The following is an 18,337-nucleotide window of genomic DNA, read 5'->3' on the forward strand; positions in this document are numbered from 1 at the left end:
TTTCATGTCTCTACCATCTATATTCCTTTTGTTCAGACCATAAATCAAGGTTCCAAGCCAGATATTTGTAATAAGTCTATAAAGAAAACAGAAAGAGGTGTGGCGAGTTTATCAGCTTGAACCACACATTTAAGTTTCTGGTCTACATAAAAATTCCAGACTTAAGTCTCTTGACTCTCCCTTCCAAAACATTTCCTGTACAGTTGGGAGGAAAAAAATAAAGAAGAAAAAAGAGACATGGGAAGAGAAAGAGAAAGGGGAGATTTCTGGAAGGACACACATTAAAAAGCTATAGTAGCAGACTTCATTAGAACCTCAGCAGTAGCATGGCACGTTCAGACTAGCGCAATGCAGTCCCATGCAGGCCAGCCTGCTGCAGGATTCACCAGTCTTGTTTGATATCCAAAGCAGTGAATGGAGATAAGAAGCAGTGCCATTACCTCCTGAGATGTATGCCTGTTCTTCATTTCCATCACAAAATGAAGAAATCATTCTCTTGTGCTTTTCTGGGAGCACAGCAGAGTTTCCGTACAGGCCAGCCTGGGGCTCCAGCAAGGTGAGAGCCAGTCCCCGCCACGGGCAAGGGCTCCGGGCTGCTGGTGGACAGCAGCAGGGCAGTGCCGCATCAGCCCCACAAACAGGAATCCAAAACCCCAGGGTGGAAAACTTCGTGCTGCACAGAAATCCCTTTGTTTTTCCTTCCCTGGCATCTCAAAAATCCTGTACAATAACAGCTTAGTACTAGTCACAGAAAGGCTTGAAGAAGCAACAGAGAGCTGCAAAGATTTATTTTCATTTCCTCCTAAGTAGTGTCTTCTAATTCATCAGGTCACTTTCCAAGTCTCTTTAGATCTAAGTGGAAACAAATGCTGCATGCAAAAGTAAGGAACTGAGCAGAGAAAAGCATCCACTGTCATTGCATTTTTAGGTGTGACAAACACTGAAATTGCCTCTCCACTACATCACTTGAGCATGGGTCACTGGGAATTAATCTATGTTTTTCCTTAAATCCTCAAGCTAAATGAAAGCTGTTGATTCAATTTGGAGGTATACTAGAGAATTTAGTAGGCTAAAACTGTCTGTATTGGGGTGAAATGACAAACTGCGTTTCCTCAGCCAGAGTGCATTTCTGGGGAGCTTATGAGCAGATCAGGAATTCAATTCAACACAGGAAACCTTGATAGTAAGTGCTGAGTCCAAAAGTTTCCATCAAATCCTCTGATCACTAAGAACTGGGAGGCAGACAAGATACTGCTAAAACTGATTTTTGCAGAGGTAAGGAGAAAGTAAATGCTGCCATCTCCAGACACCTGGTCAGGCAGGGGCTGAGGGCAAGCATGACTCTTGCACTGCATGACTGTTGCACTGGTGGTCACAACAAAATGCAGGAGTAACAGGAGCAGACTGGCCATTCAATGGGCATTCACAGTTCTTACATATACTGCTCATGACAGTCAGACCTCTGACTATTGTGAATAAATATCAGGAAGATCCTTATCTTAACTCTATCCCTGTTCAGCAAAGCCACTGAAGCTTGTGTTTAATCCCTTGCTGAATAGGGAGGGACTCCTGAAATAAGACCTAAACCAGCTGCAAGATGACTGAATTTAAAGGAATCGGGGAACACGGAACTGAGTAAAGAACTCTCTTGCCCAGTTAGAGCTCTGACAGGCCACAGTCTGTCCTCTTGGCCAGCAGCATTTGTACACCTTCTCAAGCTAGTCCATCAAGCCCAGACCCACAATGCAGGATGCCCAGGGCTTACGTCCTTACATCCCTGCCAATGGCAGTGGAGACAGGGCCAGTACTACCCCTCTGACATAGTGTAAATGAGTGGCAGTTAAGGAGTAAGTTTATCACTTACTGTCCTGTGCCCTGTCTAAGCTGTGCACTGGCTCAGACAAGCTAGCCTAGAAGGTTTCATAATCTGGCTATATTTCTCCTCACACCCATGGGCTGCACGGTTGGAAAGGAAAACCTAAATTGTTTACATAGTGGTACAAATCACTGTGGTTTTCATCTCTCTCTCTCTCTTCCTTGTCTAAGTGCTTCAGGAGTGATTTCATCAGGAATAGTATTCTGTATGTAAAGCTCAGCAGAGCTACGGTAAAGCAGCACATAGCTCTGAGCTCCTGGCACATTGCTCTGAGTTCCTGGCACGAAGACCAGAAGCACATGCAAATAATACATCCCTATTGCTCTGACAGTCATCTCATTGCTCTCAGTCCAAAGGGTTTGAAACCTGTCAGGATAAGATTTCATTAAAACAGCCAAGAAAACAGCAGTCTGGAGAGCACAGCCTGCATCTCCTCCTAGGTAACAGTGCCAGCCCCATGTGACCTCGGCTTGTTTTGAGTCCGGACAATAAGAATGTTTATTAACTGCTGTCTGGGCTGCTGAACCAAGATGAATCACACAATGGGTCTGGCAAGCAAGTCATGCCGTTAGCCAAAGCTGCTCGCAGCATCTGAATGCTGGGCTGGGATTATTTATCATCAGAGACCCCCCTGCCTCAATCACATCTACCCACTCATAACTGTTTATTTTTCTAGCCCTTAGTTCAGAGAGCAGCAGAGCAGCATGTGTCAGTGCAAATACACAGGTAAGGCACTACAAGTAATTAACTTGTGGATGACCTTTCATTTGCTTTAACACTTCCAGGGCTCTTTTAAAAAATTTTTTTTCCAGCCATACACGGAGATGCCAATGAAATAGACACCAACACGCTTGTCTAGCTGGATCACAAGAAGTCCCTCTGGCTTCTCACGTATCTATCAAATCCAGAAGATTGTTTGCACTGGGAGAAGATACAGTGTATTTTCCAAAGTGCTTTAAAACCAATGCCAGCCCCCAGCTCCTCTGGTTTTCTGCTGCCATTTTAAATTATTTGCCTCTTAATTCTGTGCCCCCAGCTCAGGAGCTAATCCTATGCCATTATGTGTATGACAGACTTGGTAGGTAAGGAAATCTCAGCTCTCCTACCTAAAAATCACCAGATATTTGTCACTGATTGGCTGCATTTGAACATGCCTGCAGCATGCAGTGCCCTTCAGGCGCTGTTTCTCTCTCAGCTGAAGCCAGTATTTATCACAATTGTACTGGCATTTGTAGTATTACGTTTCTAATAAATATTTATTGTGAACATTACTAATGTAACACTTTCTTGATGAATATTTATTAGAGATTTTCAGTCAGTAAGCACACCAAGGGAAAAATCCTTTAAAAATCTGTTACTGAAAAAAATGAATTAGAAAAGCAAGACAAGATAAAAATTAATCAAACAGCTGCCAAAAAGGAGTACAAAACTTAAGCACGTGCCAGCAATTGAAGAAGTACACAGCAAAGGGTTTGACAGAATAAAAGACATGGGAGCTAAAGTGGAACTGATTCCCTTCTCACTCCAGAATTCATTCAAAACTAGACTGGGATTTGTAACAAAAGCTACAGATAAAATTCATTTCCTTTGAATAAAATCCCATTCTATTGCACCTTCACTTGAAAATACTGCAAAGCCAGCACTATACTGGCTTTGCCTCATTTATGACATCAGACTGAAAGGCTGAGCTCAGATGTATTTAGGATCAAGTCCTGCTAAGGTAACTTACCAGTTTGAAGTACAAATCATATACTGTTAGCACAGACCTTGCATCTTTTTTGCCCTTTGTAGCAATGCAGCATTAATAAGAAAGTGAAGATGTTAAATTCTTTTCAATATTACACTAAATTAGTTAATCAGGAATAGTTAATTTGGCCAGGTTATATTTATACAATAAGGATAAAAGAAAAAAAAATTGAATATTCATCAACAGCTTTCATTTCTCTCGAGACATGTTTACCTTTAGCAACACAAATTATTTTCTACAGCTGTTTTTACAGCTGTTCACTGTACTTAGTAGCTGAAAACCTGAATTTCTTTCTTTTCACAGGTCACAGACAGTAAGGGTTCATCGAGCCTCTGCATCTTTCCCAAGGCAGGATCACCAGTAAGTATGAGCAGATGCATGAATTTAGCCTATGACTTCATGCTATGACAGAGCACTGATAACATAGCGAAAACTTACACATCTGCATTCTGGAGCAGGGCAGCAGCCTGGCATTTTCAAATCTAATGTTTGCCTTTTTACAGCAGGTGGTAGCCCTGGGACACAGCTACTTTCTTTAGCTCCCATACAAAGGGAGAGGCACCCACTCCAGATAATGCCCAGTTGAGAAGGTGCTTCTGCTACTCAGTAATATCATTCTCTTAGTCTACAACAAATGTGGCTCCTGCTCCTGTTAATGATTTCACGTACAGACTGGAACATCTGCCACCCCAGAGAACAGGACCTATGTCCTAAAATTCCTTCTGTTTCTGAGATTATTCTTATTAAACAGCTACCAGCATTAAAATATTTTCCATTCATAGTCCCAGAGGATGTAGGAAAAGCCCACCAATGTCATCCATTTCCATGGAGTGTATAAAGCAGAATAGAAATGGTCTGTGTTTCCTTGAGAGAACTTTGATTCTTCCCAATTGTGAGCTATAAATGTTGTTATTACCTTTCTTATTGCCTGCCAAGTCTATTTAGAGCTTTCCTTCTTCAGCTGATATCCCTGAGACAGCTAACTGCTTTCCATTATTTTTGTCAGCCTTGGTCTTTCTCCTTTGGCAGGCAGTTAGTGCCTCAATGCTCATACCTTGTATTTGAGTCTAAAAGTTTCAAAAAGAATCTCAGGGAGAAACTTTTACTTTTGAACCCATGCCTGAATGCAATCTGTCTATTCCAGGAAAATCCTGATCATTCTGCAAGCAAATATGCTCTGGCAGATTTCTAAATAAATATAAAATATACAGAAGACAGAGATGGGTCTTTTGAGGATTTTTGTACAGAGTCAGATAATTTTTTGCTACTCTTAGGGCCTGAATTCTGCCCCTGCCAAGCCCTGTGGTTGTAGAATGGACTAGTGCCCTTTGACAAAGAAATTATTAAGTACTCGTTACTGAGAATTTTAAGTTCTCTTCCCTGCTCTCATTTTAACCATAACTTACTTATAATCTTAAGTAAAGGTGTATTTACTTTTCATTAAGCTATATTGAAAATCAAAATAATTCAAGTAATAATTATGAGCTTTTTCTTCCTTACAAACTTCCTTAGATAATGATAGTTTCTCAAAATTCAGATGCCAGTTCATATAGCAAACAACAATTTGCCCAGACTTAGCCTTCACAGCACATTACCAATCTCAGATCAATACCATATCACACAAGCTGAAGAAAGCTCCTTTTATTCCCAGGGTGAAACTCCAAACTGTCTCAGATTCCAGGTTGACTATGTTGGGCAAGATACTGGCTAACTGTGTTTGGTGAAAACTCAGCAAATAATATAGCTGAAGGGTGAATAAATCATGTAGCTTAGTAACATGGCTCTAAGACATGAAGAAGTCACACCTTGAAGTCTATGGATTCCTGTGCATGAATTATGAATGAAGATCTATGCAAATATAACAGTGTTTATCTCAGAAGCACGGCACCAATCCAGAACAGGAGCTCTTATCAGAGATGAGAGCTTCTGCTTTCTACCAGCTCGTGGAAACACTCACATTTTATAATTTGGAAGCCAAGGGCACATAGTCATCCCTTGAATGGGGGAAAGTGCATTTCAGTGTAAGTTTCTCACATCTCTAAGTGTTGGGTTTTTGTGCGTTTTGATTAATGTTGGCTTGGCCACAGCATCTCAGTATATTCTGCCAGTGATCAAAACCACTAGACACAGGCTAGCATTTTAAACCTCAAAATGCAGCAATCTGATAGATTTCTTGGTTTACTTGCCCACAAATTACAGAAATGTATGACTTTATCCCATTGTGTTAATTAGTTGAATCAAAGAATATTTTGACAGCTAAGGTTTCTAGATCAACTAATACCAACCAACTAAATACAGATCTTACATCCTATAAACAAGTGTCTAGATTTTAAAATCCTCAGCTGTACTGGCTTTAAGCATTTTGATAAAAGTCTGAAAGACTGTGACCTCTAATTCTACTTTCAGGGTTGTCTTTGTGCTAAATTCACATTGAATCCTGTCTCAGAGATTACCAAGAAACCTAACTGTAGCTATTTAGCTCACAAAGCTTTTGGGCTTCGTTGGCAAACAAAAATATTTGTTGGAAAGAAAAGTTTGAACAAAGCAACCAGCAAAAAGTGAGTAACTGAATAATTTCCCTATTCTCCCTTATAAATGGAAAAAAGAATCACTATATAATATAGGTGGCTAAGTCTAGTGAGTCTGGAGTTGCAGTGAAATCTGCTGTGGGCTGGCCAGTAAATGATGCTGATTTTTGCCCCTCATGCAGACAAATTCCTTTGAATAATATGATGGCCTGAGTTGAAAATCTCCAAAGCAGAGCTTTCCTGTCCCACACCCTACAAGCATTTCATTAAGCTCTATCAGACATTGTGGTCTATAGTGGCCCACACAAGTCCAGCTCTGTGACACAGAAATTTGAGCTCTCGTCTGACTTCTCCATCTTTTCCTATATGGCTCAGCCAAGCCTTGATCCTCCTTCTCTGCTTTTGCACACCATCTTTCCAGGCTCTTTCTTCATTCTCCATATACTAAAACCTAGTAAGTTTTATTATAAGTGATGTCTCACAGAAACCTATAAACTGAGGCAGGCAGACAACAAAAAGCAGTTACATTTACAGATAACTCTCCTGCCTGACCTGGCTTTTGTGAAAAAGTATTTTGTTTAACTAAGTGAAAACCTCTTTGCATGACACTCATCAAACCAAGTCTAGATCCAGGAGCATAAATAATTTATACCCACTTTTATTCTGGATCCTCTAAGATTCTCGTTCCCTCAAGTGGCTCTTCAGCAGGGAGGACAATACAGCTCAATAGCTGAGACATCCATGCTCAGGAAGAAAAAAACTGGCACTCTGGAGATACCTGTCTCCATCAGTTATATCAGGAACCCATACAAATAGTTTCATCTATTTACCTAATTTTCAGATGGATAAAGTTAGGTAAGTTGAACTCCACCCCTCAAGACGGAATGAATGCCACTGAGCTGAGAACAAGTATTTGCCACAGAAAGCCAACAAGCAAACACAAACATCTGCAATTGTCGAAGTTCAAAGCCTATAAATGCAAAAATCAGCTGTTCCAGGCAGCTAGCGCGAGGAGAGGCTGCGAGGTGGGAGCCCCGCAGCGCTGCTGTTGGGAGGATGCTGGAGGATGCTGGAGGATGCTGGAGGATGCTGGAGGGTGCTGGAGGAACGCTCGGGGCACTCGCGGGCAGCAGGAGCCGGAGCCCAGCGTAGGGCGGGCGGGTTTCGGAAACCGAAGAGTGCTGGTGCCACCTAGAGGGAATTACTCGCCTAAAAAGCGGAGAGTCACCGCACATGGTGTCACACAATTGGCCACGATTGTACAGCACTGGGGAAAAAAATCCTAGAAAGAAGGGCTGTCTCTTACTGCTGAGCGAACTATTTACACAATATAAGCAGTAGCAGCGTAGAACTCACACTTTCATCTCAATTTAGCTTGAAATTATAAATGTAGACAGTATATTTAAGACAACCAACTACTGATTCCTCTTCCCTTCAAACAATTTCCCAGCCACACAGCTGTACTCCTTCCCTTCTTCCTCCAATTATCTGAACTCTAAGGAAATAGCCAACAAGCTGACCACACTGGAGGTTGGATCCTGCTTTCCTGCAGCAACAGCCATGGCTGGAGCCAGCTGGTGTGGAGGGTGCCTTGGGCGTCCAGGAAACACTGACTGTGTGGTCAAGAAAGCCTCAGGGACGCAACTGCACAGCCCTCTGCAGACCACCAGCTTTTCCAAATGATCCATCTGGTGTCTAGAATCTTCCTGTGTAACTTAAATCTGCTCTGCATTATAGCAGGAAAAGGGACAGCACCCACAAGCAAAGGAAGGATTCAAGTACAAGCACAAATCATTGTAATTCTTTCATTATTAAATCTGACACCTACAACCTGTAGGTTTTACCATGATTACAGCAGTGGCAATAATTTGCAAGGACACTATGGGGCTTGGGGAAGTGATGCTGACAGGTGGACTCTGCAACCGTTTCATAGTAGGTTAAAGTAATTTCTGAGTAAGTGTTGACCAAAAACATTGTGCACCATACCACTTTCCTTTAAGCTTCTGCACATGATCGCTGCCATGGGTTAGTCCAGGGACACAGCATTCATGCTGTGGCTCTTATTTGCCCCATAGGAAATCCCACGTGGCATCTGTGCTGAAGGTGATTGTTAAGATATTAATAGACCTGTTCTACCTGTTACAGCTGCAGTTTTCTCAAACACTGATTCTCTTCCTTCCCACCTTTGTGTCCTGGTAGAGTGCAGAACAAGTGTTGGGCCATGACTACTAAACCCTCTTTGCCTGGCTTTGCTGCTAGTAACACGGCAGTCAATACACCACAGCTAGCAACACAGCTTGCCATGTAGAAACAGTGCCTCATACACTCATACCTACACCTAGAAGATTCCTGGTCTTCATTCCTTAAAGCTTACCTCATGAGTTATTTGATATTAAATATTTGATATTCACTGACCTCCATGAGAGCTGTACCTCCAAGATACTGGGTTAGATAAATTTGGAAGATTATGGAAGTGCCAAAAAGTTGAGTACCTGTCACCCTAAATAGGAACATGGCAAGATGCACTGCATGTCTTTGGGTATGTGGGACTGTCCTGCTGTCATACACCAGATCTATTCCCCAGCAGCACACCTGTAGGCACTCTGGCCTTCACTGTCTCATGGGCACTGTAACACCCACATTCCTTGTCCTTCACTTTACAAACATCCCCAAAGCCTGAAGTCTACAGAAAAATGTATCTTGAGACCATGGAATCCAAGGATCCACTCAGACTGTTGCAGAGCCATGCCATACACACAGCCAGGAGTCTTTAGACTCTTTCATGATTTCATGAAAATAGCAACTGCACTGGCCACCAAAATTGCTGAGCAAAGCTATTTCAAATTTTAGAAGGTTGCTGCTCAGACAAGGAAGGACTTGCTTTATAGGCTAGACCCTTGTCTTAGGCTGCCCCTTGTCTTCCCTGTCTTGTGGAAGCTGTAAAAGGACTGCAGAGACAAGGCTGGGACCTGTCTCCTTTTTGTGTCAAAGGGGAGATGAGGCTGAAGAGAAAGAGGTACATCTGCTGTGTTTCAGAGAGACTCAATGCAAGAGTGGACAATGTCTAGCTGAGCAGAATGTGCAGTACAAGAGGACAGGGTGCCTCAAGTCAGCACCTACAGAAGCACATTGCAGCTGTGACCTGCAGGATGCCACAGACAGCTCCTGAGCCCTCACTGCTTGCAAAAAAGGCATGGCTGCTCCTTGCTTACACAGCCTTGCTCTGCTGGAGCCAGTCAAATATGGCTCTGTGTGGAACACAGAGATAAGCATGGCAAGGCAGCTGCTGACTGAGCTCCCCAGCTGCAGGGCTGGGAAGCACGGATGGTGACACTCCTACCTCCTGCCCAGCACAGCCTGGGCATGCTCCCCTTCTCCCTGCTCTCACCAGCTGGGAAATTACCCACATGGTCAGCTCCTTCCTCTCACTCCCCAAAGATTTACACCCACCTGCGTGATATATTTATCTCCTGCTAATTACAAAAACCATTTGGCCATGAAATCCTTGAACCAGATTTAAGTTTCAGCTATACAGAACTGACAGGAGAATTAGACTGAGTGCCAAGCATTGACATAAATGATATTAAATTAAACATACTTATAACCTGTCATGCAGATAGAACCAGAGAGCTACCAACACATTTTAACAGCAAATATGAACTTCAGTGATTTTTTTTCCCCAATGTTACTGAGGTCATGAGTGCTTCAACAATGCATGTGCTGCTTTGAAGGATTCACTGATAGGCTTGATTAATGTGGTCAGATCTCAAAATAATCTTGGCAGGGTTTATACCTCTGCTTAGTAAAGTACATTGGTAAAATATAACATTTGCACCTCAATGTCACTCCTGTAGTGAAGGGCCCAGAAATTAACACAGCACTCGAGGCGTGGCCTCACCAGTGCTGAGCACAGGGGACAATCACTGTCCTGGTCCTGCTGGCCACACTATTGCTGACACAGGCCAGGGTGCCATTGTCCTTCTTGGCCACCTGGGCACTCACTGGCTCCTGTTCAGCCACTGCTGACCAGCCCGCCAGGTCCTTTTCTGCTGGACAAATTTCCAGCCACTCTTCCCCCAGCCTGTAGCACTGCAGGGGTTGTTGTGACCCAGGTGCTGCACCCACCACTTGGCCTTGTTGAACCTCACACCACTGGTCTTAGCCCATTGATCCAGCCTGTACAGATCCCTCTGCAGAGCCTTCCTGCATTACTCATGAATTTACTGGGGGTACACTCACTCCCTCTGTGATCCCTCACAGATCAACAATAATGATATTAAACAGGACTGTGCTCAACACTCATCCCTGGGGAACACCACTGGGGACCAGCTGTCAGGTGGATGTAGCACCATTCACCACCACTCTGGGCACGGCCACCCAGCCAGTTGTTAACCCAGCGACGGGCACACCTGTCCAAGCCGCGGGCTGCCAGCTTTGCCAGGAGACTACCGCGGGGAACGGCGTCCAAGGCTTTGCTGAAGCCCAGCAGACAGCGCAGCCGCAGGGCAGGGCCGGGCCCCGCGGAGCCGCTCTGTGCCCGGGGCCCCGCTTTTCCCGAGCACGGGAAGCGGAAGGGACAGCGCCGCGGTCGGGGCGGAGCCGAGCCGGGGCCGGGGCCGGGGCCGGGGCCGGAGCCGGGCGCAGCGGGGCCGGGGCGATGCTGGCGGCGCTGGCCGCCGCCTGGGCCCTGCTGGCTGCCGCCTTCCTGGCGGCGCTGCTGCTGCTCCGGCGGGCCCCGGCGCCGCAGCCCGCTGGCTTTGGCCTGGTGATCTCCGGCCTCTTCCAGGACCTCATTCGCTACGGGAAGACGAAGCGCGGGTGCGGGCAGCACCCGGGCTGGCTGCGGCTCCTGCAGGTGCCCAAGAGGTGAGGGGCGGGTCCTCTGCAGCGATGGCCCGGCGCGTCTCAGTCACCGCGGCTGAGGTCGCGGCAGTGAACAAACAACGCACGCTGAGGGCACGGCGGGGTTTTACAGAGTTGGGCTCAGCTGTGTTGCAAGGTGTTGCGCTGGTTCTGCAAATGGGAAACCGAGGAGCGTAGAGACTGCGAGCGGTCATGCAGAATCCGTGTGTTCCAAGTCGGAACAAAAACGTAATCTCTTGAATCCCAGTCGCATGCGAGGTCTCCAAAGCAAACCTCCCTGCAAGACTCAGGTCAGGCACCTGGGAACGTGGAATCCTGAGTAATTGTGACTCTGCAAATATGCTGCAGTCGACTGTTTTACAGCAGTCCGCAGTCATTGCCTTCTTCCTTCAAGGTTTCTTTTTGAAATGTGGCCAATGATAGAATGGAAACATAGCAATCTAGACTTTGCATGAACTGTCTCCGATAAGGCAAAAAACCACTGCATTATCCAAATCCATCTTAACAGATGTTTGATGAAACGAAATTAAATATATGTATATGTTTAAATGTTTAATGAAATGAAATAATTAAATAGATGTGCAGTGAAATCATAAAAGGAGGCAACCCCCCCCCCCCGCCTTTACAGCTTTTTATATATTTCTGGTTTTATATATTATGGGATTTCTTATTTTTTAATCAGCTGAGATTCATGACTTGAACTAGTCTTTGACTTGAACATAGGCCAGACAGGATCTTGCAAGGCCGGCAGGACATGACTGGGGGGCTACTTAGGGTGAAGATCTGATCTCCCCTATTGTAACAATCTCTGACACGTTTTGTATACAAAACCATAAGTTTAAAGTTTTGTGACGTAACATGTTATTCATGGAAGGTTTGTAATGTAGTATCTTAGTTATCAGGCTTCAGAAAATACAGAAAATACCCAGGGGTATTTTTAAAATGTGCAGTACCCTGAACGAAAATAAGGATTCATAAAGGCTTTGTCTTAATCACTGTGTACTGCAGGTTCTTGTCTGAGTTGACCTTTCTCCAACAGAAGTTTCCCAACACCCCTTCCTTAGGGAGATTGGTGTCTGAAGAATGTGCTTTTTCAGGGAATTGGTCTCAAGGTCCCAACATGCACAAAGCAATTCTGTTAGTTAATCCGTGAATCCATAACACTTCTACCTGGAGGAATAGAGAAGATCCACCAAGGCATTTTCTATTCTTTTCATCTGTGTCTTGTTTCCAGACAAGCATTGTGTTTTCACTAGCCTGGGCTTGTTTTTAACTTTGCCATTCTTTCCTGTAAAATATTGTGTTGCATTTCAGGTTAGTTTGGCAAATAGTGAGAATTCCTCTCCTTGAGGAGGAATGACACATGTACTTACTGCAGTGCTGGTTTGATCTGTAAGTGAGATATATCCCCAGTGTAATTAGAATTGCTGAAAGCTCGAAGGCTGTGTCTCTTTTAAGTTGCCAGGGCTTGTTTGTGTGTTGGTAGCAAAAATCAAGGTGTGGAGAAAGTTTCCGGGCAAGTGACAAGATATGAGTCAACTGAGTAACAGGACTGCAGGGAAAGAGCTTGAAACTTGGAGGTGATGGTGAATTTTTATCAATATACAAAATATGTTTATCTTAGAAAGTGAGGGAAGGGGATTCAATTTTAGTTCTGCTGTTGCGAATTAGCAGTTGCAGTTTCTGCTTTGTAGGAGAAGGAACTGAGTCGAGAAGTCCTAATCTATAGGGAAAGCCAGCTGCTAATGGGCAAGGTGCTCTGTAGCTGTAGGGATGCTTGCTGCCATTGTGATTCTGACTTGATCTCTTCTGTGCTCGTGAGAGATACCTGAGCTGCTCTGGGAGGGGTCGTTGGTTTCACTAAGCAAGGGTGTTGTACCCCTTCACTGCCCCAAGAGAAATGTTTGCACGTTCAACAGAAATATGGTCTTCACTTGACTATACAGTTATATCGCAGTTTTTTACCTATAGTTATATTGTCAAGTCATGGCCATCAGCATCTTCTAGTGGAACATATTTTATCTCTTTGTAGATGTTTTCAGAAGTCCTGATTTTTCTTCACTGCCAGAAGGGCTTCTTATTTTAAAAGCAAAAGGAAATACTGGATCACCTAGTTTGAGCTGGATATTATAAACAGCTGTATATTGCTGGATATTGTAAACAGCTGTAGGCTGTTTAACTCAGCCCAGTTACCTGCCTTGATTGTCATGTCTTACATTTTGGTAATGCACAATATGCTTTTACAAGTGCATTACAGAGTTGGGAGATTCTTTGTTTTCCTAAAAAAAACCAAACGTGTGGTCTTGCCTTGTAATCACCCAGCAGTGTTGATGGTCATTGCTTTTTTTCTATATGATTGTTGCAGACCTTGAATTTACAGAAGAACAAGATGTTTTAATGTAGAACAGTGTAATTACTTCTGAATTCCTTAGATGAATTTTAACATGTCATGTAATGCACCCACAGGAACTTGGAAAAGTGGGAGTGCTGTGAGGTGCAGCAGCTTGGAAATAAGCAGAAAACTAATCTGGATGTGCTTTGAGTGCTGAAAATTATAAATAAAATGTACATCACAATTAGTTGTAAGCAAGCCTTGAGGCAATGTGTGGATTATACTGTCTCCTCTTTAGTGCAAGTATGGTTAGTAAGGTAAGCTAAGTTCTAAGTTAAAGGTTATTCCAGGCAGCATCTCACTGGGGTAAAATGTATTAAGGTTATTCCTGCTTGGTACCACCGAAGTCCTGAGTTCTCTAATTGGACATTTGATGTGGGCACCAAAATGGAATGTACTCCCCATCAGACAAGCATGTCCTGCAGCTACATTTCCAAGGAATGATGAGAACATTAATGAAAACCCTTTTTTGTTTCCGCAGGTGGTTCACTCACTTTTATGTGGTTTCTGTGCTCTGGAATGGTTTTCTGCTGATCTGTCTTTTCCGAGCTGAGTTCCTTGGAGAGTCATTCCCATCATGGATTCAGGACATGCACCATGCTCTTGGCAGAGATTCTCAGAACAAGGACATGGGCAAGTATTCCAGATATTATAATGTAGCCATATAAATAAAAAATTTGGATACTGAATTTTTATCCAAGTGCTACTTCATTGGTTGCTTTTCAGCTACGCTCCAAATTACTTTCCTGGTGCATGAAGTACCTTTCTCATTATTGAGGATAGAAATGTTTATGGATATGCTGGCTTTCAGCAGTCCTTTTAACAAAAAAGACCACTAGCGCCTACTGGAAGAAATCTTGCTCTGCAGTGCCTCACCTGTAAAAATATTTTTCCCAGTTAATTTAAAATGAGGGTAAAATTCTGCTGTGGGAAGAGGCAACAACAGTCTTTTTGAAGCACTGTCAGGGTTAAATTTTCCAGTTTATTTCAAAGTTGCTGGTTTTTATCTATAAGCAGATAGTGAGCACTTCTCTGCACTCCTGGTTCTCTTGCTCCTTTGGCTGCATAGCTGTCGAAGACTTGCAGAATGCCTCTGGATCAGCGTGTTTTCCAGTGGTGTCATTCATATTGTGCAGTATTGCTTTGGACTTGGTTACTACATTGCTGTTGGCTCAACTGTGCTGTGTCAAGTGCCTACTAATGTCAGGAATGGTAAGTGCCTGCTTAGTTATCATCAAAGATGCAGTTTTGCTCTCATTTGTTTCCATTGTGGCAAATAGTTTCACAGAGAGCTGCTTGTATGAGAAGTGTGTTAACTGATGAGACATAAAAGTACTTCCTGGCATAGTTCAAAGTAATTACATTTCAGTATATCATGCAATCAGCCAGCATTATACACAAACACAGACAGGGACACACTTTCATGTTAACCATCACAGTTATTTGCTGAAAGGATATAGATCATATGGTTTGTGAAGGACAGTAACAGGTACTAGTTCTCAAATGCCACTACACAACTTCAGTTCCCAAACTGAAGAGGAGTTTTTTTTGTTGTAAGCTTTCCTGCAAGTTGAGTCTGCAATGCTGTCTTGGCCACCTCCTTTTTCTTCCATGAAGACCTTGCCACTGCTCTGCCTTGACTCAGGCAGTGTGTTCTTTCCTTTGGTACTGCAATGTTCTTCCATTAATACATGAGAAATTTGTATTATATAACTTGTTTCTACCAACATATTCCATTTGGTCTCACAACTGAGCTGCTAATCCCTAATCACAGATGAACCATCAGCTGGCTGTAGCACTCCTCCTGTGATTAATTTTTGCGAGGCAGTCATTACCAAGTTTGGTGAAGTTTTTAAGCACTTTGAACCACGTGAGGCAGGGCGTGGTATGTGGATGTATGTGTGTATGTACGTGTATTTCTGTGTGGAAGACAACTGTGTGCTTGCATGTTGACCTGGGCCATGACAACTGTTTAATCAGGATAATAATAATTACAGTGTTGAATCTTGAGGTCTTAGACTACTAGTTATGTGTTGTTGTACATCACACTGTATTTCAAGCTGCTGGATTAATAACTAGGTATTTTAGTATAGAGCAGTCAAGGGAAATGAGCTACTACCTGGGCACTCAAATAATACAGGATTTCAAAGTCTCTTTCAAGGAATTAGAGGCTCACTACTAGAATTTTGTAAGACAGTAACATTTGAAAAAATGTATATAGTGTTTTGGGATGATGCTTGGGAAGTTACTTCCTGGCCATACAGTAATTAAACATGTTTTCATTCAGGAAAAAAGCTTTCTGTGCAGATCTGCTGGTATCATGTCATAGGAGTTACGATGTACATTTGGGCCTCTCTTCACCAACACAGATGCCTTGCAATTCTAGCTAATCTTAGAAAAAGCAGAACAGGTAAGATGTTTCATTTCTTTGAACTATTCACTTAGGTATTTTTTCTGGTTGTTTCAATAGGCTTCTGTAGTTTCTAATACCTTAAACATGAGTGTTTCTCAGTTCCTGTAATGTGTAGATTAAATTAGGCTGTTTGGATGGCTGAATTGGGGGAAGAGGGTGTGGTATGTCTGTATATGTAGTTCTGTAAAACTTAAAATGAAGCTCTGTCTTCCACCATCTAAAGGATAGACATGCTTTCCATACTCTGTGTTTGCACAGCCAGAGGTGGTATCTTATTTCATTAAGTGTAAAGCTCCCAGATCAGATGGAAGTGGATGATGATGATTAATAAACATATTGTTCTGTAATTGTGAGAAGAAGAGTTTGTTTAATGCGTCTTCCCAATTAATTTCTTTCTGTTTGCTTGCAGGAAAAGTTGTGAGTGTGAGCCACAGTGTACCTTTCGGAGACTGGTTTGAGAGCGTCTCTTGCCCTCATTATTTTGCAGAGCTCCTCATATATGTTTCTATGGCCATCACACTTGGAATTCACAATGTGACATGGTGGTGTGTAGTGATGTATGTTCTTTCTAACCAGGCACTGGCTGCTGTTTTGTGTCATGAGTTTTATCAGAAAAATTTTAGCTCCTACCCAAAGCATCGAAAAGCATTTATACCACTTGTTTTTTAGAGAATTTTTTCTAAAGTATTTTAATGAAAACTGGGAATATAAGAGAATAATGGTTTATTATACCATTATTCTCTTATATACCAAGATAAAGTTGCACACTTTCTCTAATTCTACCTCAAAAGCCCATCATTTTAATGGTAATCTCATCATGTGACCAATTTCTGAGGAAATGTAAGGTCTGTGCATATCATGCAAGCTAAAAAAGATTTACTGAAGACCTTAATTCAAAGTGGAGAGATGCTAATTGTGTCTTTTCTCTTTAATAATTATATATTATGCATACAACACCTGCTGTTCTGCAGCAAGTTCAAATGTGAAAAGAACTATTTAAAGGAAGGAATCATTGAACTACTGTATTTCATGTCTTGACTAATATTTAAGCATATTTCTTTCCAAGTCTCTTTTCTTTGAATCACTTCAGAAGGAGGCAAATTGTGTATCTTTCTGTGCTTCCCTGGTGACATTGAAAACCAGCCACTGCTTTACAACTGTAAGCACAAAAAGCAATGGAGAAAACTGCGGTGGAGGAGTGACTCATGCTCAGCAGTGGAGTTAAACAGACCCATTCGCTGCATTATCTCTTCTGCACCAAAGTGGTTGTTCATTGATGAAGACTGCTTTATCCCTAAACTGGGAAAATGGTGGAAGGTCCTCTGACTAAAAAGACAATAGAAGAGGATTTGCAGAAAATGAATGTTCTTTGTTGTGGTTCTGTTGTCTTTATAGTGGCTTATTGGAGCTCCTCGTGTGTTAAGAGGGGACAGCTGTGCAGGATGACCATGACCACAACTACACTGGTTTCTAAACAGATACAATGAACTGCCAAGGCAGAGCACACACAGAAAACAGTACCTGACAAGCATTGCAAAGAATTCTTTACTGGGGAGATGATGTCACTCAGCACAGGGACTTTTTTTGCACTTAACTATTGAATATTTTGGTCCTTCTCGTGATACTGGTGTGAATGATCGGTTTGTGTGATGAAGTGATATGGGTGCTGGTGTTTCAGCATGTTGTCTACTTACATGCACACATTATTTTGTATATTAAAAGTATTTTTATACACTGAAGTATATCTTAGGAATTGCCTAATTAAAAGCTTGTTACACTCTGTTTCTATTTTGTATGGGTTTTCAAAATTGAGCTTATATATTTGAAAAAACATGAGCAATCACTTTATAGCTCCTCAGGAAGCACATTTCTGTCCTTGCTCTGGGGAGAGCATCAGGGCACACAGCTGTCCTGGGGTCCCTAAGGAGAGCTTCACTTGGAGTGCTGTGTCAAGTTCCAGGCTCCTAAGTTCAGGAGAGGGATGGAGCTCCTGGAGCAGGTCCAGTAAGGGGAACAGAGATGGTTATGGGATTGGGGCATCTCTTTTACACAAAAAGGTGGAGGAAGCCGGGCCTGTTCATCCTCAAGGAAAGTCTGAGAGGGGAACTCATCAATGTCTACAAGTATCTAAAGGTGGGGGTGGTGCCAAGAGGATGGATTTAGGCTTGCTTTGGTGGTGCCAACCAACGGGACAAAAGGCAACGGGCAGAAACTGATACACAGGAAGTTCCATCTGAATATGAGCTAGAACTTATTTACTGTGCAGGTGACGGAGCACTGGAGCAGGTTCCCCAGACAGGCTGTGGAGTCTCCCGCAGGGGAGGTGTTGAGGAGCTGCCGGCACAGGGCGCACACAAGCCCGTGCCGTGTGCTCGGGGTGGCCGTGCTTCAGCAGGGGTCGCACGGGGTGGCCGCTGTGGTGTTCCCGACCCGTTCAGTGAGTCCGTGCTCGGGGCCTGCTGTGGTCCCGCGTACTCGGAGCGCTGCTGAGCACTCGGCCAGCAACGCAGCCGAGACG

At 43.3% G+C, this 18,337-nt stretch overlaps 1 protein-coding gene across 1 annotated transcript; it reads left to right on the forward strand.

Annotated features, from left to right (window-relative positions):
- Positions 1-10,596: 10,596 nt before the first annotated feature.
- Positions 10,597-17,603, forward strand: SRD5A3 (steroid 5 alpha-reductase 3). Its single transcript, XM_072928175.1, has 5 exons — positions 10,597-11,017; positions 13,888-14,043; positions 14,428-14,618; positions 15,694-15,816; positions 16,229-17,603. The coding sequence occupies exons 1-5, from the start codon at positions 10,809-10,811 to the stop codon at positions 16,486-16,488; spliced, it is 939 nt and encodes a 312-aa protein (XP_072784276.1). The 5' UTR covers positions 10,597-10,808; the 3' UTR covers positions 16,489-17,603.
- Positions 17,604-18,337: the final 734 nt, after the last annotated feature.

Source organism: Taeniopygia guttata, chromosome 4 (assembly GCF_048771995.1).
Source record: "Taeniopygia guttata chromosome 4, bTaeGut7.mat, whole genome shotgun sequence".
Classification (NCBI taxonomy): domain Eukaryota; kingdom Metazoa; phylum Chordata; class Aves; order Passeriformes; family Estrildidae; genus Taeniopygia; species Taeniopygia guttata.